This window comes from Lingula anatina, chromosome 1 (assembly GCF_051362555.1).
Source record: "Lingula anatina isolate TDL-2025a chromosome 1, LinAna3.0, whole genome shotgun sequence".
Lineage (NCBI taxonomy): Eukaryota > Metazoa > Brachiopoda > Lingulata > Lingulida > Lingulidae > Lingula > Lingula anatina.
The window spans coordinates 36,770,273-36,795,834 of NC_141767.1; the positions used below are offsets into that span (position 1 = coordinate 36,770,273).

At 37.1% G+C, this 25,562-nt stretch overlaps 1 protein-coding gene across 5 annotated transcripts; it reads left to right on the top strand.

The window, feature by feature from the left end:
* Window positions 1–29: 29 nt before the first annotated feature.
* On the top strand, window positions 30–23,926 carry LOC106155072 (uncharacterized). Of its 5 annotated transcripts, none has more exons than XM_013529707.2 (6): window positions 30–213; window positions 13,393–14,203; window positions 16,461–16,641; window positions 17,488–17,575; window positions 17,840–21,276; window positions 22,145–23,926. In XM_013529707.2, exons 2-6 carry the CDS (start codon window positions 13,442–13,444, stop codon window positions 22,198–22,200), a joined length of 4,524 nt encoding a protein of 1,507 aa, XP_013385161.2. In that variant the 5' UTR covers window positions 30–213; window positions 13,393–13,441; the 3' UTR covers window positions 22,201–23,926. The 5 variants fall into 5 exon arrangements, with proteins under 5 accessions (XP_013385161.2, XP_013385163.2, XP_013385160.2 ...); XM_013529709.2 differs by lacking the exon at window positions 30–213 and adding an exon at window positions 6,706–6,946; XM_013529706.2 differs by lacking the exon at window positions 30–213 and adding an exon at window positions 9,369–9,551.
* Window positions 23,927–25,562: the final 1,636 nt, after the last annotated feature.

The window sequence follows — 25,562 nt, forward strand, 5'->3', positions numbered from 1 at the left end:
ATCTTTACACCTCCAACCCCTCCGAACAAAACTTCGACTCGACTGACTTTGTAGTTCGTCTGATGGCAAGTTCACGAAATAAGCCGGAGGCCGAACATCGAAGAATAAAAAGAAGTTAGAAGAGGAAGAGAGTGGTGATCAAAGACGATTAAGAGTTTATATTGAGGATATAACATATATCATCTGACTAGTGTGCACACGTTAAATGATCAGGTAAAGTTACTTGTTTAGAACGGATGTTTGTGTGGTACATTTGTTTATGGGCCGGTGTAAATGTAATGGCTGTATCATGTGCTGCCGTATTTTAAGTGCCGTTGTAACAGTGATGGCTTAGTTTACTTCTGCTATCTTTGATAAGCATTGTGTGCACGGTGTTCAATGATACGCTTGAAGACTGAAGATACACAAACCATTTCAGCTGCTCTGATTACCCAGGACCAGTGTCGACCTTTGCCAGTGACGTCACTCGCCAGTATCCCAGTCGTTTACGATGGTTCAGACACTCAAAATTACTTATCAGTTTTTTAAATACGATTTTTAGTTCTAAAGTATGATCTGTTAACATCAAGTAATGATTATTGACATAAGGTGTAGAATAATATTCCCAACCCCATTGACTTTTTGTGTGACGTCAGTCGTCTGCCTCTCAGGTGACCAAATTGTGAAGTCTTTTCATTGTAAAGATTTTGAAGATGGATCATTATGTCGATTATACTAACTCCTCTAAAAATTTAAAAATCGTTGTTCGGGTACGGGATCTATTTTTTTCTGTGAAATTTCATGGAGTGAACTCCTGATTTGAAGATCATGTTGCAAAATAGCTATAAAATTTTAATTTACTGTCAGCCTGTAATATTTTCCCAGTTTTCTGACTCCAGCAAGCCTATTTATTATTTACACATATTAACTGTATGTAACTTATTCTGAGATAAAGAAGCCAACACAACCTATAAATTAAGCATGCTTGTTATTTTGGCAATTCTACTTTTCTCCATACCCCTAATCTGCAAATGCCACTCTCACCTGGAAAGCCAATTATTTTGGTTAATAAGTACATTTGTTATATTCAAAGTGTAGCTGCCTTTATCTTGAGATTAAGAGTATTTGCAAAACACAAACCAGTTAAATAAACTGTGACATAATCTCTCTAAGCCTGAAATGATCAAGATATAGATCTAAGTGTTGTGAATGTTTTTTTTTTTTTTTTTGTCTTGCTCTTCAGATTGATGATTGTACTACTCCAATGATAAGCACCCTGGATTAATTGATTTGTGCTTGGAAGATCATTTTTCACATTGAGATATATGTATTGATCTTCCACATGCTATGTTGCCTGCATTATTAATACAAAAGGAGAGACAATGCATTGACTGGATTTCAAAAATTCATCTAGTATGTACATCTGTGTCAAAAAAAATTGTTTTCACCATGTTGTATTAAATGAGTGGCAAGATTGACACATAGTTACTACATTGAAGGGCTTTAAAAGCACTTTGCACTGAATGCCAAGAACATTTTCTCAGAAGTTATTTATGTTTCTCAGCATTGTGATGGATATTTACCCACAGTGACTAGTAGATAATTCTATTTAAGAAGATTGGAAGCTCACAGTGGATTCATACTGTAGAAACCAAGGATAACCATGGGCCATTAAATTATAATATAACCCGTGTGAGCTGTCCGTTCATCATGGCAGGCTTGACTTTTATCTTTGCATCTTGCATATATATATTATTAAGCAGTCCATGATAAAAGACACATGAAATTAATCAGATATCTAGAATTAACAGACAGACATGCCATTATAGATTAATGGAATTCAAGTCCAACAGAATTTTCAGATTATGCCAGAATCTATTACACAGCACTTAGAAGCAGCACGGCATTATATTCTTAGGTAGAAAAGATGTTCTTAAGACATTTTTGTATCAAAATAAACCAGTTGCAGTGATTGATTAACTACAAGGGACTGAAATATGTTAATGGAAATTTTGAACTTATTCCCCCATGGAGACTCATAAATGGGAAGATACAAAGATTTAACAATTAATTGAGCTCAAAATACATTGAGATACAGGTGCATGTATATTGGAAGGGCACAAAAGTGAAGTCAACATTTGATTATTGGGAATAATTACCAACATTACTATCAAAATCTGTCTTGGTGGAAAATGCACTGTTTTTAGGCCTTTTGTACTGATCTGACATATTGAAGTCAGAGCAATACATTGCAGTCCTGTACATAAACAGACCTCTTCAGCTGTACACAGACACTTTGCTTCATGCTTCAAAGAACAAAAGGACCTTTTCAGAGGTTTATGAAGCGAAAAATGTATCTTACTGTATGATTAATATTGAACTGGCATTTATATTGAATTACGTCTCAGGGGCCCCAGTGATTTGTCCCAGATGCCGATCATAGTTTCATGAATTCTTTTCAAATACTTAGAAATTGAGTGAAATTTACACTCTGCATTGACTGGGAGCCTATTTTGATCATTGTTAATATTTGGTTGACTTTGGCATGTAGCTGCATTCCAAGACCACCTTGCTTCTTTTGTGACAAGTAGTGTGGCACTGGGCTGCAAATCTGCCAGTTCAAATTGATGCTGTTATTCAGTGTGCTCCCTGGATCGATTCATTCCTACATACATACTGAATGAGAAAAGCAAACAGATATAAATAAAATTGTCATTGACTTCTCAGACTCCTGACTATTGATCGTGATTTCCTCATTGAAACAAGAGAACAAAAGAGCAGCATGCAAATGGGATACAGAAGTATGGAAACAATGAGGTCTTTGGAAATTGTCGGCTGTAGTATAATATAACACAGCAAAGTAGAATTTTTGGACACATTTGACTGATATACATGCCAGATTTTTATCATCGCCTTTGAGCTGTTTTTGAAAGAAAGCACATAATTGATTGCAAGGCGTCAGGTACACTGGTGACTTGTGCTGGGAAATCACTGGCAGCTTATCCAGATTCCAGTAAGAAAGATCCTAGCAAACAAATCATTAAATAGAGTCAAATAGTTTGCATGTAAAATGTGTTGTGCTTCTTTTTATTTGTATTCTGCTGTGTACAACCTTGTCTCCAGTCGAGAAGGGTTGTGCCAATACATGTGCCAGGTCCTCCTGACCTCCTTCTGGTTGTGTCTTATTAATATAATCAGGGTCCATATCTGTATAATCATGACCCTGACAAAGATAGTATACTAAATATGTGACTCAGCAGTCATTCTTCGAGGGGATGAATAAAATTTCAGAGAAAAGAGGAAGTAAATACAAATGTAGAATAACTAATTGGACATTTCACTTAGTTAACAAGGATTGAAACCTACCACAAGTATGTATCAGGTAATGATCACCTGTGTATTTTTTACTTGGGAACTTAACCAGCAATCACAGTCAAGGTAGAGTACTGCATCACAGCTGTTATTGTTGCTACTCTGTCTATGGCTCCTGTTTTACCTGACAAAAACTTTTGGTATGACTTAATATAAAAGCAAGGATATTGTAGGTTTACTGTAGCATAATTATTGTTTCAGCCAAACATTTGGAAAAATAGCCAAACAAAATTTTATAGTCAATTTATAGTTAATTTGACATAACTCTTTATTAAGTGTTTTCATTTCATTATGGTTTTAAAAGTAAATTGTATTGAACATTTGGTGAAATTAGGATATGCTAGCATCAGTTTTATTGCTTGACTTGCTTTAATCCTCTTTAGATGTAATACCTGGGCAATGTTGTATTTGATTTGACTTTAAACAAGATCTCAATGTTGATGGTTCCTTTGTCATGACTGCCAGCAACATATTCATGGCGCAGTCAACTGAGAGAAACGGTGGCTTGTTTTCAATTTGTGGAGGCCCAGTTTGTGGATAGTAAAAAGACCATGTATTGTAGATCTACTTAGTGCCAGGTGGTGTTCAGGGTGGATGTGATTAATTGATATGTGACTGTATTTACACAGGCCTTTGCTTTGGTCTCAAGGTTTCTAGTATTTCCCCTAAGTGCTAATGTTACTTTGACTATGGATAACAGTCCGTAGAAGTACAGCCCTATAAAAAAAATGTAATGCATGTATCGGTTACTATTCCCCAGTTACTATTGACTTATTTTCTGTATTTTGAAGCATCTGACTTTGTGGAGAAAACTGAAACATGTTTTAACTAAAGTTTTTTCATGCGTATGGAATCTTTGGCATGCACTTGTGCCTTAGTGCAAGTGTTTTAGTCTAGGGGACATACCTCAGTTGAAAAAAATGATATGAACATTTTACAAATATTTACTGGTTATCAGGGCCACAAGGATACATGTCTTCTCCTTTAAACAGATACTCTCCCCTCGGCTTCTACAGTACCATGGGTCAATATTTGTTTTATTATAAAGAGAGCAGATTAAGCCAACACATTTAGCACAAATATTCCAACTGCATGCAAGCATGATTGCTTATGCGTCTGTCAGACATAGCAGCTCTCTCCCAATATATTTCAGAAATGTTGATCTATTCATAGTTCATGCAGATATAGTATCAGGGTTTTTTTCACCTCTGTACTTTTTACCTTTTTTCCATGTGCAAGGATTTCACGAAAATTATTTTAGACATTTAACTTATATGTTAAATATTTTAGATTTTATGTAGATAGTGATATATTCAGTTATTTTCTCATTACTGCTGTCTCTTTAGATTTTTTTTTTTTAATTATTTTGTATTTTTATTATTTATATATTATTTTTTTAATTTGAGAGTGGGCGCTATATTATTTATGTATTAGGGATACTGGATTCCTATTATTTTATTTTTATTATTTAACTTTTATTTCAATTCAAAATATTGAACTAAATCAAGATCAAAATTGTTTGAAAAAGATTTTATTCTTTCTTTTCCTTAACAGCATTTAACTAAGATTTACTATCCTAAAGTTGGCCTACGAACAGTTCCTTTGTGTTTGAGGCGTAATGCTAAAGGATACCCCATGGAGTGTTAAGTGCCAGTAAATGATGAACAGTCAGCATTGCCATGAAACATTCAAATCTATTGCCTGTTAAGGAGCCAATCAAATAGCTAAAAACTCAGCTGAGGTATAATAATGATATAGATATACCCCCTGGCATTTCTGATCTGTGCAGATTATTTGTTATGCATGTTTACTCTGTTGTGGTATGTATTGTATGAGTTGCTGCCACAGCTTTACTTCCAATTTGTTATGTACAGGCACTGGTGTGCATGTAGATTGAGTCATCACATGAGACCATTTGTGTGGATGCCAGCCATGTGCATTTTCCTCGTTAACACAATAGTTCAAAATGGAGCCACAGCTTTGCCTTTTAGTTGCTAGAATAATTTACAGAGCTTAAATATCAGGTCAGGTTTGAAAATCAGTCTGATTGGATAATTAGATTGAAGGGGGGTTAGTTATCGCATTTACATCCGGATATAGCGATAGACTAATGCTGATTATTTCAGTTTCATCTGTGGGCCGTATACAGGGATTTCTTGGTTGTCTTTGAGATTATTTTGGAAATGTGGCCTATGTGCATCTCACTGTTGTTTCCAGAATTCACTGGATTTTTAGTTTTTACAAATCTGTGATAACTGACTTTCTTAAAGATTAAAGTAACAGGTACTTATTAAAATACGTGCTTTAGATTGAGACTTGGTATAAATAAGATCAGTAAACAATGCTTATAAGGTGTTTAAGATAATGCCAGGATAATGGATGCAATGGAGAGACCACTCAAAGCCACAAAACCTTTTCAGCAGACTACTATTTAATGAATTTTTTCTATGGGCTGTGACCTTCAGCATGTTTAGTATTTTGATTTTAGTAATGTGTAATGCCCAGCTGTAACTTTAACATTTTTGATTGAATGAAATTGCAAAATTTGCAGGACTCTTTTCCATAACCTGAAATGCAGATTTAATTGCTACTCAGCATTGTAATACAAGATGCATGGGATTCACAATGACATTGAGAAATAGCAGCATCTGAAGTGGAAAATATGTGTATGTGTTAGTGTAGTAGTTAAAACTGAGAGGTAAATGGTACAATACATAAATAACCTGTTTAAACACGCTTGGTCCATATTTTTCTCTTCATGAACAAGCTCAGCTTTGCCAGTCACATTTATTATTTAAAAAAAAAGAAAGAACACTGCTAAGAAATGGTGTTTGAAACAGTTTTTTTATATGGTTTGGTCTCAGCTTGAGGTCTCATCCAAACTTCTGCTGTGTAATCCCTCTGTATTCTTGCCATCTGCTTATTCTATAGATTCACTGGTTCTACTCCACTGAATCCAGGATTAAGTGAAACACCTTATAAGGGTGAGGGCATTGTAATCAATCTTGTACTTCATGTCTTGACTTGTTATTTCTACTGCATAACTTGTCATCTCAATTTTATTTCTAGTTAAAACATTAAGTGTATTTTTTTTTTAGATTTTTCCTCCTTAATTAACAGTTTCAAAGTCACTTAATGCTGTTTTTTCCCTAATGAAATAGAAACAAAAGAAATTTGAAAATTATTGGTGTCTTTATACAGTCCCTGTGTTTAATGAAGTCAGTGATTCTGATATATTTCATTATCTAATGGAAAAGAATGTGGGAGGTAGCATTATCAACAGAAGGTGGTAGAGATCTTGAAACTGACAGTTAAGTGGGGCCTTTATGTTGTGCAGCGATAAGTATGGCCAGTCAAGTGTCAACAGGAGGGTTGGGAAGGAGCTTACAGGCACTGCTCACATGCTCAGTTCAGATAACAGTTTCTCCACTACAAGTTCTGTGTGGAAACTGAGGGTGAAGTAAAGTACAGAAAGGAGCCAGCAATGGTGTACTGATGCTAAGCAGTCTAGTATATTTGACTTCTTCATAACCATCCTATCAGCATCATTTTCCAGTGGATAAGAATGCCTCATGCAGAGGCCCTACTAAGACTGGTAGGTATTTAGTACCATCATTTTTCACAGTGTAGATTAGCATCAGTAATGCCTGTGTTTAACCTGAAGAAAGAGCGCAAGGGGATTTGCTGAGCCAGACTTTCACATGAATAGGTGGCTGAAATTAGATGGAAGATAAGGCAGTGAAGTCTACAACAGAATCAATGCATTGATTCTTATTGCTGCAGCACGATTTGGGAATTATGTTTACTCTGTTGATGCATTAGAAGAAACATGAATGCAAATATATAAATGTACATGATATATGTCAATGTCTTACTTAAATGATACTAAAAAAGTTGAATTTTTTTTTTTAACGTACAGTGTTCAGCCTATAATTAGTTTCTTAATTTACAAAATTCTGTAATTGCATCATCTCACCATTAAAATCACAGAAGTATGGGAGTGATAAAACTGGCATTCAGATAGGTAACTGTAATCAAGACTGATTGCAAATACCAGAAAGTCTCACTTTATTTACCCACAAACTTATCACTGACTATTAATATTGCAAAAATGCTGATTTTCCATTATTGTATTTTTCTGTCTTTTTTATTGGTCTAAGTGCTGCTCTTGGTGCATGTGAAGCTTGAGGCAGCTGTGTAGTGCCTGGGAATTGCTAATAAGATGGCTGTTACAGAGTATATAAATAGGTATAAACCGTCTAATAGATTTGCCCAGCTCTTTATATTAGTTACAGTAAATTTTGAGCTCATGATTGATAATTTTTGTTCATGAGCTTTGTTTTGTAGACACGTTAACCTTCAGCTTACTGGGATATTGCACTATTGATTTTCACAGATTGCTGTCTTTTCAACAAGTCATTTTAACCACAAATCTTTGTTTAATGATTCACTGGCATCTGTCGCTTTAGTGCAGCATACGCAGCGGAAATAAAGGGATTTTTGTTTTGTTTTTTAAGCTAAAGTCAAAAAGTACTGTTTGTTATCACAAGATCTGTTATTCATTTTTTTTTTTTTTTTTTTTTTGTATGCTGATTAAGGTTTAAAATTGAAAAGGTTTGGCAGCTTGTTATGTGTATGATACAATGAGAAGTTGTCTCAACACAGTGAAAATATTATAAAACATTGTGATGCTACATCCAAGATCCTGTTATTGATATCACAAGATCTGTTATGAATTTACAAGAAAGGAAAATTATAGTATACAAAAAAAAAAAAAAATAAAAAAAATTGAGGTGTATTACTGATGGCATATATATAAAATATATATGAAATAGGATGTAGGTATGATGGTTCTTGTATGACAAAATTTTGTGTGGGAATTATACCGGCACATACCACTTATGCTCTTTTTAAATCCTCAGACGAGACAGTATATTCGTTCGTACACTAAACTAGAGTGACAGGAACATAATATCTTCCTGACGTGGCTGGTAGTGGCAACACGGCTATTCCAATGATAACCTAATCTGCAACGTTTCATTGTTTCCTTAATCAGATCATTAAATATTTAATTAAGCTGGGGGTGCTGGCTGTGTGCATATAACCTTTAGGATGGCGTATGTGGCACACATGAGATAGTGTTTGTTGTGAGGCTAATGGGTTTGCTCAATATTCTCAACCTTATCCCATGCAGGTGAGTTTTAAATTCTTTCTGCGGGAGATGTTTTTAATAATGGAGGCTGGTTAGTTGTTTGTAATGGTTAACTTACAAACAGGATACAGTAATGTAGCATCACACAGGGAAAGGAAATATGTGGAGGAATAATGGACTTCCTGCAATCACGCATGGGTTAAATGTGGAAGTCTGTAGAACAGGGAGCCTGAAACAAAATTGATATGTGAAGTAAGGTGATTTATGATCATTTATCATAGGTTTTTTGCTTTAAAGACCCAGTCCCAGATCTAAAAATTTTAATGTGTTTAATGTGATGCATAATGATGTTGTGATAAGATAAAAGATAATAGCCTAAAGATATGTATTAAGCATGCATTTTTTGCCCGGTTTTAAGCCTTTGAAAACCAATTAAACAAGATGCAAAAGTGGCCGAGCTCCCTCTGCTGCCAGACTGGAATTTATCAATAAATGAGGCTTGGGTTGAATTGTAGAAAAATCAATAGGAAAAGGCCCTTTGTGTTGCAAGTCAACAGATTGTATAGATGTGCTTAGAGTATATTTATACACCTCGGAAGACTGCATTTACAGTCGTTTTATTGTGTAAAATGATTGGATCTGAATGGCACAATAGGGCTGGAAATAATTTCAATATTCTTCTTCACCTTGTTGTGTTCCCCGGAGCTACTTACATATAGTCCTTACTAAACATTAGGGGGACCGGTCCTATCAATTATCTTTCAGTGTATATCCACAGTATTGTACCATATAATTGGTTGATTGAGTATGTGATAGGTGGTTGTACTGTGTTCCTGACTGTGTAGCCAATGAGAGTGTAGGATCTGTGACCAGAGGCTGACAAGCTGATTATCAAATGTGATTGACAAGGCATTGTGAGCTGCATGCTGCACACACACACACACCACTAACAGACTTTGGAATACAGGAGAGAAATGCCAGAATGGTGAACAATGAGAAAAAATAAGGTCAAGAATTTTAGATAATCTTCCTAAAGGTTTTGTAGCAGGTAAGACAAAGAGATCTTTACCCAGTTAATGACGTGCACACTTTTTAAAGCTTAGTGGGAATAAGTTGTGTTTATTTAACAAGCCTAGTGTTAGGATCCATCAGAAGTACAGTGTGTGAAATGTCAAGAGGCGATATCACTTACCTACAAAAAGCATCAGGTTGCTTTTCACATATATGAATGCAACACTTGTTCTTAAGAAATTGAAATGGAAACAGTAGAGGGATATGAATGGTTTGGGGCATTTGAATCTTATGATATGATGCTAAGAATAGTTCAGGTCTTAGAAATGATAAAAGTCTCATGCTAGGCACCTTAATGTACACATTTCATATGGTCGATTTTATGCTCGGGATATTCTCCAAAGTCAGGCCTATTACTCACAAAAATTGATTCATGGGTTCATTTGTGTAAAAGACTCAAAATATTCCAAAGTAGCTAAAGGCAGCACACAGTGAGGCATTCTGTTGTGCAGTGGGAAAGAGGCACAGGGTCAAGCATGAAATGCTTCGCACACAAACCAGCTGGAGGATGAATTACTGCCTTCCTGAGGAGTGATAACAGTTGTTAAGAATTCCAATCTATATAGCCCCAAATCTCAGGCTTAAAAAAAGAAGTGGTGTAATTTTAGACTTCTCTCTCTCAAACCGTTGTTGGGATATGGCATTTAGAAAGAAACTGAGTTTAAGTGTATTTACACAGGGAAGCAAATCAATGGTTTCTGTTTTATTGCTGTGCAGGGGCTAAGCGCTGTCTAGATGCAGTGTGAGGTAGATCTCTGGGGAAGGAACTGATGGAAGTTATTAAAAAGAACCATTTCTTAAGGAGGGAAGACTTGAAAGGGAGAAGTGATATCCTCTCACATGAGTCAGTTTGCCTTGTGGGAGCCAAATTACATTACACTAATATATAACGTTACAGGTCAGTGAAGTACACTTAGATGTTATTGAATGCCAAAAAAGCTTGCACATTTGTTTTTATTTGCAGCATTAGTTACTAAGTATACATACTCTATGTGGTTTACGGTTTGTTTAATTTAACCATTTCGACAGTCCATCATATTCTGGCTACATGAAAATGTAGGTTTCCTGTTATGACTCAGTTCAACTGGACAGGGCACACAAAGGCTTATCATGGATGTTTGGATTAGATGGCTGGTGATAGAAACTTTTGATAAGCGCCACATTCAGCTGGGCCGCCACCACCACACCTTTCAGTACAGTTATACTTGGCTAAGATTACCAGTTAAAAGCTTAGATGCTGCAACAACTGTCTCAGGTGAATATAGTAGTCACATGAAGCACAGGGCCCAAGACTGAAGAGAAGGAACCTTTGTAAGGTGTCACATATCAGGTGCTGAAGTGATTTTTGTCCATCATATAAAGCTTTTCTAAGGGCTATATTAGACATTGCTTAAAGAGTTGATAGGTGTTCAGATTTTCCTGTTTTTCTTAAACTAGTTTTTAGAGATGTTTGCCATCAATATGTTATTGAGTTCCAAAACAAGCATTCTGTAGACAAGTTTCAAAAACATGTTTTTCTTTTCTTTGCTTTACAGAAAAGTGAATTGTGCACCCCTTACAGTATGTAAAAAAATTAGGGTTACTTACTGCCTTTTTTACCCCTTAAATATACAGCTTGTCAAAGGTAATGCACAGTTAATTGCCAATTGCCAATGAAGAAAAAAAAATAGGGAAAATTAGCTGGATCAAGTCTAAGTCCACAGTTTTAAATGAAAGCTTGAAATGTATTTCACAATACACCATGTGCATCTAAACCTATTTGGATCTCTCCTAAAATCAATTGTGCCTTGTCCCATGCCAAATCAATCATGAATACTTGAAAAAGTATCCTGCTAACAGATGGACAGCCAGACAAATTAAACTCAAGTAATCATATAAGGACTGCCAATTGGCTATTGACCATTAAAAGCTATTTACATTTAATACTTTTTCAGCATTTGTCTCAAATTACATGTTCTTTTAACAACACCAGTTATTTAAATGCCTGAGAGAACTAAACATCATTTTCCTTTGTTTGAAAGTTATAGAAACCCAAGGCAGAGATGCTACTCTCAGTTGATGGGCTTGAAAATATCATTAATTCTGTGTGACACACAATCATGAGCAGAATAATATTCTAGTGCCTATTGATTCTGTTGCTACAGTGACACATACAGTTTCAGTGAAGTCTTGATTGAAATGGATGCAGAGTGACTAGAAGCTTCAAGTAATATGGAAGTTCAATTATCTATACTTTGGACTGTATGAGATGTAAATTATGCTGTTGAATTCTAGATGCATTTGTTATTAGATATTGTTTAAATATATATATATTTATATATTAAAATAATGATTAAACCTTTTTTTGCAACCTATGAAAATGATTATTTGAAAAACAACATGTTTGTATGGTAACCTAGGTTTGTTTAATTTTGAGTTGCCTGACTTTAAGTTTATATCAACTGGTGCACTAGTCTCAAAGGTAAAGTTAAAACAGTGTTTAAATATAGCTGCATTCCCAGTTGCTAGAGTCCAGACCATTACCATTTGGCTCTATACAAATTCAACAAGTGAAAGGCTGGGCCAAAGGGCTATAATTTGTGTCTTCTGTCAGGGTAGTGGAGAATGTAATTATACTATGACCTGTCTGCTAAACCAGGTGAGCAAGCAGGAAAACACCTTGAGCATATTATCTTACAAGGCAGCTCAGGTACTTCATGTTGTGCCCTACTCACACACACACTGTATTCATCTGCATGCTATTATGAATTGCAGTTTAACAAAGGGTTAATAGAAAAGAAAATACCTGCATGGGAAGGCGTTTCAATGTATGTTTTGTTTCATTTAAGAGGTCCTGGTAGTTAAAGCCAGTGAAAAAAGAACGAAATCAGAAAGCCCTCATGTGAATGGAAATGGAATTTGCTAAGTGATGAATACATTATAAAATTTGAGGTTAAGTTCTGTTTGATGTGCTGCCGTCATTGTTTGGGACTGATTCTGTACTCGTGTGCTGTAGTCATTGTTAAATACTGGTTCTGTACTCAGGTCAGTGTGTGATTTATTGGGGTGGTAAGCCAGATTAATTATGTAACTAAAAATGCTGTCAAGCTTTGCACATCTAATCAGGTGTCATTTTTCTCCTGGTTGCAATCACTAAAATATATCTAGGCTCATGTATACATAGATATGGATTCGTTGTGAACAATATGAAAAAAATATGAGGTAAATTATCAGCCTTCTGCTCGGGGAAGTTAAAAGCGGTAGGTTTATCAGTAGAGGTGATGTATTAGGGCAGCCTAGTGTATTACATAGAATGTAACCTGCACACCTGAGGGTGATGGTCACATGAATTATGCAACGTCAGGGCCTCATGAACTTTCAGCCAAAGGGAAACCTGATCTGATGGAGCTCACTTGAATTTACTCACTGAGGAAAGAGGATATTTAGTGTAAAAGTGTATGGCAACCTTTGGTTGTTTGTGCAAATGGATAAATCACTAAGAAATGCAAGTGAGGTTAAATGTTATGCTTATAAATTGCTGAAATTAAACTCCCCATTTTGTAATCATGAAGGTGGCTAGTATAAGGTATGAGTAAGTAGACTGCTGGCGGCTTGGTTCAGTAAGATAGATGGCATTCCTTTGTCAGTGAATGGAGCCTTTGTTAATTGGTATTTGATATTTATATTAAGCGGGCTTAGCCCCTCTATAGCTGTACAAGTTGGTAGATTTATTGTATGTCATGTTGTGAATAACAGGAATACCACGAGGAAACAAAGGAAACATGTCATGATTAAGGGCTTTTGTGCAGTTATGACAGTTCTTTATGTTATCATTACAGGTCTGAGGCAGTTTCGGAAGGTGTAAGATTCTCATAGAAAGGGAAACCAATGAAAGAGAAGCCTGGAGAGAGCCCAAGTGGCTTGACCCCCAAGTCTTCAGGACGGGAGACGAGGAGCAGCTACAGCCCGGTTTCCAGTTCAGGAAGGAATGCCTCTCTAGACTATGACGAGGATGATTGGGAGTTCGGCGTTGGAAATCTCGTAATTGATTTAGATGCTGATACTAATGAGAATAAGAATACATCCAGCATCAGATCACCTCAAAAATCCCCCAGGATGAGCAGCATTGAGCACCAGTCTACCATTGATAAAGGCTTAAAAATGAAAATTAAACGGAAAAATGTGGGCTCTAAGCTCAGTGAAAGCAAACATGAAATAGCTGAAAACCCAAAAGCATCTGCTATTGCTTCTTCTACTACTACCAGTTCTTTACAAAGCAGTGGGTCTGGAGATCCTTTTATTGTCCCAACTTCCATTCCGTTTGGTACAGAGAGGGGGAAAATGAGTCCTCAGGATAAAAATAACAAGGGCAGAGGCAGTATCAAGAAGGAAAAATCAAAGGATATAAAAACAAAAGCTGCTGCCTCTGCCACTGAACCAAACAACTTGAATGGCAATCCATTCTTGCCAGCAGGTTCAACTGGATGTAGTACCTCTGACTCTGCAACTCATAATTCAACTTCTGAAACTCATATGTCTGTTTTTAATGTGAAGAGAGAAATGGTTCATGACCCATATGAATTCAATGCTAAAGTGGAAGACGGTATAGAGGATTTTGGATTACCCACTAAGAAGATCAAAATCGAAAAGGTAATTCAGTTTACTGGGATTTCCTGATAAAAGTCGGTCGTCCAGATGTTCTGTTATTGAAAATTTGATAGGTGTTCACACATGCCTTTTAAGTTTTTCCCAGCCTATGGGCTATTCTGAAGGTCAAACAGGCTTATGTTAAAATTTAAGGTAGAATGTAGCACTGATGGAGGTCACATTTTTTGTTTGTCTTTCTCAAACATTTCCGGTTTTGTAAAACAGTAAGTGGTCAATCTGAGTTGAAGTTTTTATCTCATTTGCCATGCCTGGCTCAGTTTGGTAACAGAGTGAAATTTAGCAAAAGTTTACACAATTTGATGCAAATGAAGTATAAAATCTTGTTTTCAAAATTTCACATGGTAATTGTTTATCACTAAAATTGAATAGACAAAAGTTATGAAAATTTAATGAAATATTGATGTGCACACAAGGAGGAACAAGAAAGCATGTTCATAAACATAATTTATATGCAAGCTGCTGTGCAAGTAGTATTTTGAACACATGCAAGCTGGCTTGGTTATCTTAGTTTTCATCTAAATTGTCAGTTGTGTAGCTAAATGACTACAACCAATTACTTATATGGCTCTAGTAGGAATACCCAAAAGCATCCAAACTGAATGTGGTATTAACATGTATGTGTTTCCCTCGCAGTAACAAAGCAGGTGCTCTATATGCCATTGAGATACCTGGCCAAAATTACCTGTGGTTCACGTTGGGCCCAGTTTCAAAACATTTTGAGGCGTGAACTAAGGGCAAGAATGTAAGGAAAAAAGTTTGGATTTATTTAATTAGCAAGGTCATCTTGAGATGATCTGACTTTTTCATAGATGTAGCCCTTGTGCTAATAGTGGTATTTGCCAACATTTATCTAAAAGGTTAGAAAAGAGCAAGCACAAAAATCTACACACGTAACAGCATAAGTAGGTTAAATTGATCTGTTGACTTAAAACTGAGATTAAATCAAATTATTGAAAGCATTCATTGTTGCTGCAGATTGGCATAACTTGGTGGGGATAATTTTAGACCTACATAAATACTATCAGTATATTTTGATATTAAAGAAAGGTAGAAATAATTTTTTTTTTTATTTTGATACCTTACAACATGCATGAAGCGAATACAAGAGTAAGTAGCATCAAATTGATTGTAAGAGATGTTAAAATATTTCACAATTGTAACCCTGAGTGAATTCCAGTTAACTCTTGAAAATAAATTGTAAAAGGATATATATATACTCAATCAAGATGATTTGAGTTGACACTAAGGCTTCCTATGTCATGGAATACCAATGTGGTTTTTGTGAACACATCATCACAATATACATGGATAATGAGAGTCACTTCACGTGATTGGTACCACAGGAAGAACAGTTTTAACATGGAATCAAGTGGCCTAAATCCTGTTTCATAAAAGAATCCAAGTCAGATATTGGTCTTAACAAAAAGAATTTTTAGAAAAGAAATAATCTTCTGCTTTGTAGTAGTCCTCCAGAATGAGGGTATAATTAGGTCTCCGTCTATTCCACAAATATAAAAAAATGACAGGTGTTTTAGATTGACAGTTACCATATTCTACGGAACTACTGCTGATTTATCCTTTGTTCAAAGTACGCTGACATTTTTGGTGTTCAAGTTGACACCTACTTGAGGGGTTTCTTTGTGAAAAGGGTCCATGCTCAGTGATTTGTGGGAAGGCTAACCTAGTGTGTGTGCTTGGGATTGGAGGAAGGGAGATAAATCAAAAATTCATTCTGAAAGTCGTGTCTTTGTTAATTGTTGCTTAAGGGTCAATGGTAAATGTGTTGAGTAATGAAGCAATGGCTTTTGAAAGCTGTTTAAGGAATGAACACTAATGTATTTCTGCTGGTCATTGTATCATTAATAAAAATGTTTTAAAAGTATAATTTGCCTACCACTTACTAAAGGACAGGTGGTTTTAATATCTCTCAACCCCAGTTGATTGTACAGTGTTAATGTTTTACTCGTTAATTAATCAGTTTGAATGATAAAAAAATGCATATTTTTGGAAAGGGACATTTGAAAATAAACTAGTAGAAAAATAGATGAATGATGGGGAATAAAGGGAAAGTTGTTCTTCTGCTCATAATTAGCGACAGATGGTTTGATAAATGACTAAGTCACTTATACAACTTGGATATAACTCTCTTGGGTTAAATAATGAATGATTTAAATAATTTTTTGTAAGACAGAATATAAAGTTTTATATAATATATTTAATGTTTTTCCCCATCCCCCAGCCTGAGGGAGCATCTTGCCACAGCCTGAGCCAGCAGTCCAGTAGTCACGGTCAGCAGAGGCGGGAGGTTGGGACAGAGACCTTCAGTGTGGGCATCTCTACTGAACCTGAGTGCCTGGGCCCCTGTGAACCAGGCACCACTGTCAACTTGGAAGGCATTGTGTGGCAGGAGACAGAGAATGGTAAATGTTGTCTTGATAGGGTGAAAGTTCCCATGGTGCTGTAGCTCATACTTTTCACGGCCAATTGAAAATGTTCTAACAAAATGGAAATGATATTTTTGTTTAATTTGAATTATTGATGGGACAGTAATGTGGTGGGAGAACATTCTTCGCAATGCATGAATTATAATGTACTTAAATCATTATCAAAGGTGGGGACTTCATAAAGGTAGTGTTCTGTAATTATTGATATGCTCAGCACATATGGTAAATACAGACAATAAAATAGATTGACAAACATTTATTAAAGGTGGGGACATAAAACCACCAAAGAGATATAAAACTGCCTATCTGATCAAAGTTAAGTATTGGGCATCAGGTAGTTTGTGTTTTAGTGTACTTTATTAATGCCCTTGCATTTTAATTATTTAAAAACTTGACAGCCATCAGCATTGCAGCTATGAAGAATACTAGAAACATTGATTTCTTTGTTTCATTGTTTAGATAGGCTATAAATTAACTTGTTAACAATGTGAATAGGTATATATGAATCAATATCCAAGGAGATAAATTGAGTTTGATAGAAAAAGGACACATACTCAGCATGGTGTGCAAATTCAGAAATCTGCTAAACATGCATGCACTTTACTGTATTACAGCTTCGTAAAAAGGTCAAATTAAATATTCATAGTTATTTTTGTTTCCCACACGTTGGAATAGTTTGAAAGGCATGATCGTGACCAAGTTTTAAAATGGATCAGATCTGATAAATGTGTGTGAGTGTGTGGTTTAAAATTTATTTTTCAGTGTTCAGTCAGACCATTTGATATACTTGAGAGCTATGCTAAGTATGTGGTGTTCTTCCAGGTATGCTGGTTATAAATGTTACCTGGCGTGGAAAGACCTATGTAGGCACACTGCTTGATGCTACCAAACATGACTGGGCACCTCCCAGGTACAGTATATCTTTGTATATATACACTTTCTACCCATTAGGATGAAATAAGTGGCTTTTTCCCTATTTTTTGTCGGTTTTGCACTTTGCTGATAAGATACAGTAACATAAAAGATATGTTGCAGCAGCTCAAAATAGGTGCAGTTTGATTTATGAAAAGGTTAAGTTTAGTAAGTTCTGTAAAATTGTCTTATGTAGCAAGTTGTAAGAATAGATCATCTGGCAAACGGTTTTATTATGATTTGTGTATTTTGCACGTTCTAGGTTGGGCTGTGACTCTCCAGTGAGTGATGTTGAAGTGAGGACACCAAAAGGGCGTGGCAAGCGTGGCAGAACAGCATCCTCCACTCCACTTAATGACAGTGGAAGTGACAGAAAGCTCCGCAAGGGCCGACGTGGGACTAACACCAGTAATAGCGGCTTCCAGGCCCCTCCTAGCCCAGCCAAGTCGGACATCACTCCCCTCGGCACGGGCAAGAGGAAGGGACGACCAGCAGACTTGACTTTGGGAAGTTTAGATGATCTCAGAGTAAGCAAACGGAGCCGCTCTGGCTCCCGCTCACAAGAAGTGCCATCATCGCCTGTGTTGATAGTGTGCCCCGAACCGAACTGCAACAAGAAATACAAACACATTAATGGATTACGTTACCATCAGACACATGCTCATCAAACAACTGCTGCAAATATAAATGCCTCTAATGGAAGCAGCAGCAATGGCAACAGCAACAGCGCTGTTGTTAACGAGATGCAGAAAGATGTAAAAGAGAAAAGAAAGGAAGATAAGGAAGCCAACCCCAAGGATGAGGCTTGTAGCAGGGACAAAGCAAAAGACAGTAACAACCCCCCAGCAACTAAACCAGCAAGGAAGAAAGGTTTGAAAGATTCAGATATGTCAGACAGAGATACTCCTTCTGTGGAAGGTAAAGGAATTAAGAGCAGCAGTAGTCAGAAGGATATTATGAAGACAGAGACTGCTGCAGCCGAGTCAGTAGAGACTGTTATAGAAAGGAGTAAATCTAACTCTTCTCCTTCAGCAATAGTAATACCAACTACCACAGTGACTGCTAAAACTGTAACAAAGGATATAGTAGCAGTGACTTCATCTTCTCAGTCCTGTATAGGTAGCCCATTGCAGTGTTTAGGTAATATGCCTCTAGGGCCTCTAGAAAGAACAGTGGCTGCAGTGCCCAAGCAGAAATCGGGTGTGGTGACAGCTCAAACCAAAACTACTGTTGTGATGACAGTCCCCATCCCAGCAACAATTGTCTCAAAAGCTCATATGCAAGTGGTCAGCTCCACACAGAGTACTGTAGACAGTTTAACAAAAGACTCAGAAAGTGATAAATTAGTGAAAAAACCAAAGGACTCTGTGAAAGTTGGAGACAGGATAAAGACGAAGTCTTCTGGTAGGCCCATTGTTCCAGCACACCATCCGCCATCTCAGCAGGTTATTGCTCTGTCAACTAATGTGGCTGTGACCCATTCTAACCTTTCTCCAGTGACGACTGCCACGCCTCACACTGCCCTCACACAGATTGGATCAGCTCTCAAACCCATCCAGCCCAAGCCAACAATCATGGGAGAGCCCACCAGTATCAACCCAGTGCTGGCAAGTTTGAAAGAGAAAAAGATGAAGCACAAGAAAAAAGTCAAGGAAAAGGAGAAAGACTCCAGCCAAAGTGTTATCAAAGATGTTCCCAAAGACAAGCTTCCCAAAGAGGGTGATGGTAAAGGAGATGTTTCAGAGGAAAATAAATTGCCCGTCAATTCTTCTCAGAAGTCAAAGGAACAAGGTGAGAAAAAAGTCCCCATTGCTGAGACTGAGAAGTCTCTACCTATTGTTGGAGACAGTGCAAGCAATGAGAAAGAGAGAACAGTTCAACCACCATCAGAACTCAATCTCTCCACCTCCTCTCCTCTCACTGTGAACACTGATAGTCGAGACCCTACAGGCAGTAACTGCCAAAGTCCAGCCTATTCAGATATATCTGATGCAAATGACACTGCTCCAACCTTGGAGAATGAAAAAGTGAAGGAAGACAGTAAGGTTGATGGAAGTGCTGACAGCCCCAGTGACGCAGTGACTGTTCAGAGTCAGGGGGCAGTGCACCCCTACAGTATGTACCCTTATTATGGACAGTCTGCTTATATGCTCCCCACCCTCTCTCCCCAGCCTACAGGGGGCAGCACCCTAGAGGGCAAAAGCACTCCAGGAGACCAGGACAGTAAGCCAGTGACCAAAACTGCTGATGATAAAGACAGACTCAAAAGAAAGGGAGAAAGTAAAGAAGAGAGGAAAACTGACTTGAATCCTGAAGAGAGCCAGAAACTGAAGGATTATCAGCAAAGACAAATGTATCAGCAACAACTTTACTATGCAAACCTTCCACCGCAGATACAGTATCAGTACATGGCATATGGCTATGCTGACCCCAGTTTACACATGCATCTGCTCGCTACAGATCCTAACTACAAAGCATATCATGAACAAGTGATGGCTGAACAAGAGAGGATGAAAAAAGAACAGTTAGCTTCAGAAATACAGCCAAAAGAACTCGGTAAAGATGAAGCCAGTGTTCAGTCTGGTCCAAGACCAGAAAGATCTGATAAGGAAAGGCATGTAGAAAGCAGGGACAGGGGTACTTCAGAGCGTGAGAGGGACAGAATTACTTCAGAACGCAGACATTCATCTTCAAAACATAAAACAGACTCTTCTCAAAAAACAGTGCTGAATGACCAGCAGCCTGTGTCAAAAGATAAAAACGATGTTAAGAGTTTAGGTGACCCTGCTAGGTGTCATAAAATGGGAGAGGATCAGGAAAGGAGAGATTCTCGGTATTCTGCTGAGGGTCACAGGGACAAGCATTTTTCAACACAGCATCAACAGGGAGATCACAAGCATTATGATGAAGACAAATTAAGACTTTCCGATAAGGGGAAATCTGATAAGAGACCCCCAGAGGCAGCATTAGGGAAAGCTCCACAGGAGAATTCCTCAAAAGAGAGTTCTTCACCAAAGGACAAAACTAAAGAAGTCGTACCACATAAAGAGCCCAGGGTAACTGAATCTATGGGTTCAAAGAAAATAGGAGAAAAAAGTAAAACTGGAACAGAAATAAGGGAAAGTCCTGGGGCGAAAAGTAAACAGGGTGACAGTGTGACCTCTGTGTCCACTACTGGTCCCTCCTCATCCCCTGGACCAGTCTCGTATGGACATTACTTCTCTCCCTATGCCCCTGCACCTTATGGACAGATAGCCTATGATCCCAGTCACCACTATAGGGTACAGGGGGTGTACCCTGCAGCCTCACCAGCATACCTGTACCCTAACCAGATGAGGTATGTATCCACCGTGGATGGTGCTAATAAAGAAAAGAAGGAATTGAGCTCACCCAGTGCCCCTGCTGTTACACAGGGGAAAACTGTCAGCAATTCTGAGAGCAACTCTGGCCATTATTACTCTCCCCACCATAAAATACATGAGTTGAAAGAAAAGGCCAAACCTTTGCCTCCTGGCTCTCCTCTGGAGAAAACAAAAGAAGCTGGCAAGCGGTCTGAAACCTCATCCCCAAGTTCAACCTCAGAGAAGAGATTGGGGGACCGGGAGTACACCAAGTCTCCCCCTGCTCAGAGGCACCTCCACACACATCATCACACCCATGTGGTCCAGGGAGCACCCTACCTTCTTGACCCTTACGGTGGTAAGTTGATTTGTATCTTATTTTAATGGGGCCAAGTGCTAATAATGTAAAGATTATTTTTCTCAAAATTAGGGCGTATTTTTAGTAGTACAACTAACATTATTTTTAAGGTACTTGTAACTATAAACAGGTCAGTTAAGGTTTTAATATGAGCTTTATTAGATTACTTTGCAACACTTGTTTAATTCTTTGTTATTATGGCTGAAAATGGATGTGCTGTTTCACTTAAACTTCATTGCTATCAACGTACAAGTATCTTTTCAATGTTCGAAAAAGTATTATTTATTTATTTTTAGTAAGGGTGGCAGGCCCATACCACTTATCGAATTGATCTTTTACTACTTTTTACCCTAATGCGCAGGGGATTAGAGTTTGGTACAATGTATATATGTCACTGTCTAAGAATAAGAGGCTTTTTTCTCTCAAAATCAGATATTTGTGTGTGTGAAGCTGATAGGTATGGATCTTTTGGGAATCATTGCATGTTTGAAATTGATTCTCATGTCATATATGCAAACAAGTTCAAGTATAGTGTTTCATTTTGAAAGAGCCCAGGTCACAGAATTTCTAGCAAGCTGTTTGCAAAAACATCAGATCAATATTCATGCCATTTATTGATTTGCTATTAAGATTATATCAAATGAAAAGCAAAAATACCACACATGAAACAAAATACATGTTATTATTGTTTGACATCTATATTAACTTCATCACTCTTATAACTCTTTGACATATATATGTATATATACTGTACCAAGTCGATCATTTCAACAAATATAATGAATATTTTATATATCATCTGCCATCTGAGTTTCTGATCCTTGAGTTTTATTGCTCTTTAACATGTATATTAAATTAATCATTTCAGCAGCTATAATGGCCACCCATCAGGCAGCAGCTGTTCATCCTTTTGTGCCCAAATGAGGAGGAATGTGTTAGAGAAGCTTACAGCGCAGCTGGTGTCCTCTGTCACATTGTGCAGCAGCTGACATTCTGAACTGGCATCAGCAAGATACAGTCACCATCATGAAGAGTTGGTACAATCTTACTGTATAAGAAAATTATTTACATCAGTTGCTGTAAAGTTGGAAAGGTTCCTCTGGAGGAAAAATATTCTTGGAAAGCCTGTCTTTTTAGCTTCTCAGGTCCATTGCGCTGTACTATTAAAAATTTGTCAGCTTACATGCTATATTATACAATCAACCTACCTGCAAAAGGGATTTTCCAGGCTTAATTAGAATGTTTACCCAGGGTAAAGCTTGACAGTGGTGCATCTAGAATTGATTTGAAAAGTGGAATCTGTATTGGGTATATTTGCTCAACTGCTTTATGCTCAGTTCATTTTCATCAGTTAAATTAGTTTCTTGAACATTTTACTTGTTTGGCCATCTTGCTAGTCAGTGTGGATCATGACAGAGAATGAAGTTGAAAAAAAAAGTGGGTTCATGTACAGATCTCACTTTTTTTAAAGAAAATTGTTTTCAGTAGATTGCCCTAAAGCACTGTTACCATCATGCAACTTATTCTCTAATTTTATATATATATCTAATGACAGTAACTAATTCTTATTACTAACTAACGTTACTGCTCAATATGGTATGTTTCTGAAAATATTGAAGGTATCTGATCATCGTCAGTCAATGCACTTGAACAACTCTTGGTACAGCTATAATTTGCAATTCTTCAGCATTATTCCATGAAAATGAGGGTTTTATAACTTCCCTTTCATAGCAATCATGTATTATATTAATCAGTCATTCATAAAGGAAAGAATACTGCATTTTATTCCTTCTCACTGTAAATATTCCCCAAATTTAGCACTAGCCTGTATTAAAGAGTTGTGATTGGTGATCAAAAGGATTATTTTGTGATCTATACTGAAAACTAAATTGCTGTGGCTTTCATACATGTTATTTAACATGGTAATAGTATGAAGTGACAGTAGTGGTCACACAGTGTTTTATAAGAAGCATTGGTTCATCTGTGTACTTATTTCTTTCAGCAAAAATATCTATTCAGAGATCTCATTTAGTTAGCAATGCCAAAAGCAGTCTGTAAGAAATGGTATCTTATTTAAACAGATGGGAGAGTGCTGAGGATATAAAGTAACTACCCGCTTCTGATGGGCTTGTTGTCCACATAGCTCTTGACAACCCGAAAGAGGTCACTAGTGTTCACAATTTTCGCTTGTGAACAGCATTGTATTTTCCAATGGTAAACCCCTTTAAGCAGAAATTCATGCACACATTCTTATTTAAGCCCTTTAAGTATAGTTCATGCCACATTTGGAAGCTTTCCCCTGAAGGTTTATTCAGTCTTAGAACATGCCGTGTCTCTACATATACCAGCTTTGTCTATTTCATGGTTAATGCATTGACTAAACTATATATACATATATGTAGGTCAAAAGATCCTTGTGCATAAAAGTAAAAAATAATGCATTCTGTGCATATAAAATGGAATATGAACAGCGTTAGTGAATTTTAAATGACAAGTGATCAGATTTCTAAAAACTATTCACTCAAGAAATGAAATGTTTCTTTTATTCCATTTGTCAATTGTAATGTTTTTTTTTCTGATGATCACACAATACCCAGCAATTGAATAATTTTCTATTTGATTGTTAATAGGATTAAAATTTTTAAAACAATTCATTGTTTGTATTTAATACTCTCAGTTCCAGTACCTATCAACTTATTCATTCAAAGTATTATCCCAACGTATTTTACTCAATTTATGTTGGTATTTTTCAAAACCACACATTTCTTAAACCTGAAATATTAACATGGTACATTTACGAAGCATAATGAACATCAGTCGTACAACTCATTTCACTTTAGTAGCAGTATATTCACTAATGCCTGGACATTGCAACTAAGATCGGTCTGTTGCACAGTCTAGTTGCCGAATTGCGGTAGGAGAGATTGTGACATGCTTCTGTGTAAGTGCAGTGTTGCCGTCACCCAGAGCCTGTTTCTCAAAAGTGGTATGGGTGGTTGCTTTTCGCAAGCAATCTACAGGGTCCCTTAACTTTTTTTCGGTCTTTTAACTTAGACTTTTAAACGGGTTGTGTTTGTCTTGACAACGATTTTCACTCTCAGCTGCGACAATAGCCCGCTTAGGTTCGTCAATATTTGCTGTCGACCAATCGCTCGTAAAATGCCGTTAGTCCAATATCGCAGTGTCGAGTTAACGTGGTAGGATATCCGATTGAAGGCGTCTAAGCCTTTAAGCCCAAAACTTTGTTTTTGTGAAACAGGCCCATATATAGTCGGCTGCTGAAACTTAGGAAAGATCGTGCAAATTTCATATGACCCAAATAATTTTTTCAAAATAATTGCAATGAAATGAATTTTTCATTTTTTTCTAAATAATCCTATCCATACTAAGCGAATCAACTCTCTGCATCAATTCATCAATTTTACTGACTTCCACTCTGTTCTCATATCCATATTTCTTTTCACTTAACGCTGTTCCATTTGCTATAAACTTGCTGCAAGTCTATTTCAGTTGTTTTACCGCATTTTCATCGGGATTTCTAGAAAATGGTCTACAAATCTGAACCCAAAGCGCGTTCTTCACACCTGGATTTTGACACCGTTTTGCGTTTAAACCACAAACTTCGTAACCCCTGAACACGTTCATGCCTCATCCTGACCTTCTTTGGCGTTCCCAAAAGAACTCGCGTGGAAACTTTGCCGGAGAAACACTTCCCATCAATGCGTTCTTCTGTAAACTTTTGACCGCACCCTCCTCAACCTTTGATTTTCTTTTTTTAGTACTGTTATCGTGAAATTACACCTTTTAACGCGTTTTCTCCTGAGAGTGCGTAGCAGCTCCCCCGCCTCTTCCCTCCTCAGATAATCAAGTGTCCAGCGATATGAAGAGATTCTTCTTGAGCCTGCTTGTCATCAGTGTCAACGTTCAATTTCACAGCAATGGAAACTGACTCGTGTCTTTATGAGTCAGTCAGAGATAAAAGTAATGCATGTTGCATTTTGTGGGACACTAGTTTGGGTGGGCTTTTACCTTTGCCCTTTTGTTCCAAAACTGTACCTGGAGATGTCCAACCTTTTTCATTTTTCGCCGTTTCGCAACAAAGCAAGATTCGGATCTTCGTGACTCAGTCAGATATGGAGATTATTTTTGTTGCCTTTCGTAAGACACTAATTTGGTTTTGCTTTTTGTTCTTCTTATTCGCTTATTTGTTTTGACCAAAATACCTATCTGGAATTGCCCGACCATTTTATTTTTCTCTGTTTGGTAGCTGTGGATTATTTTGTTAC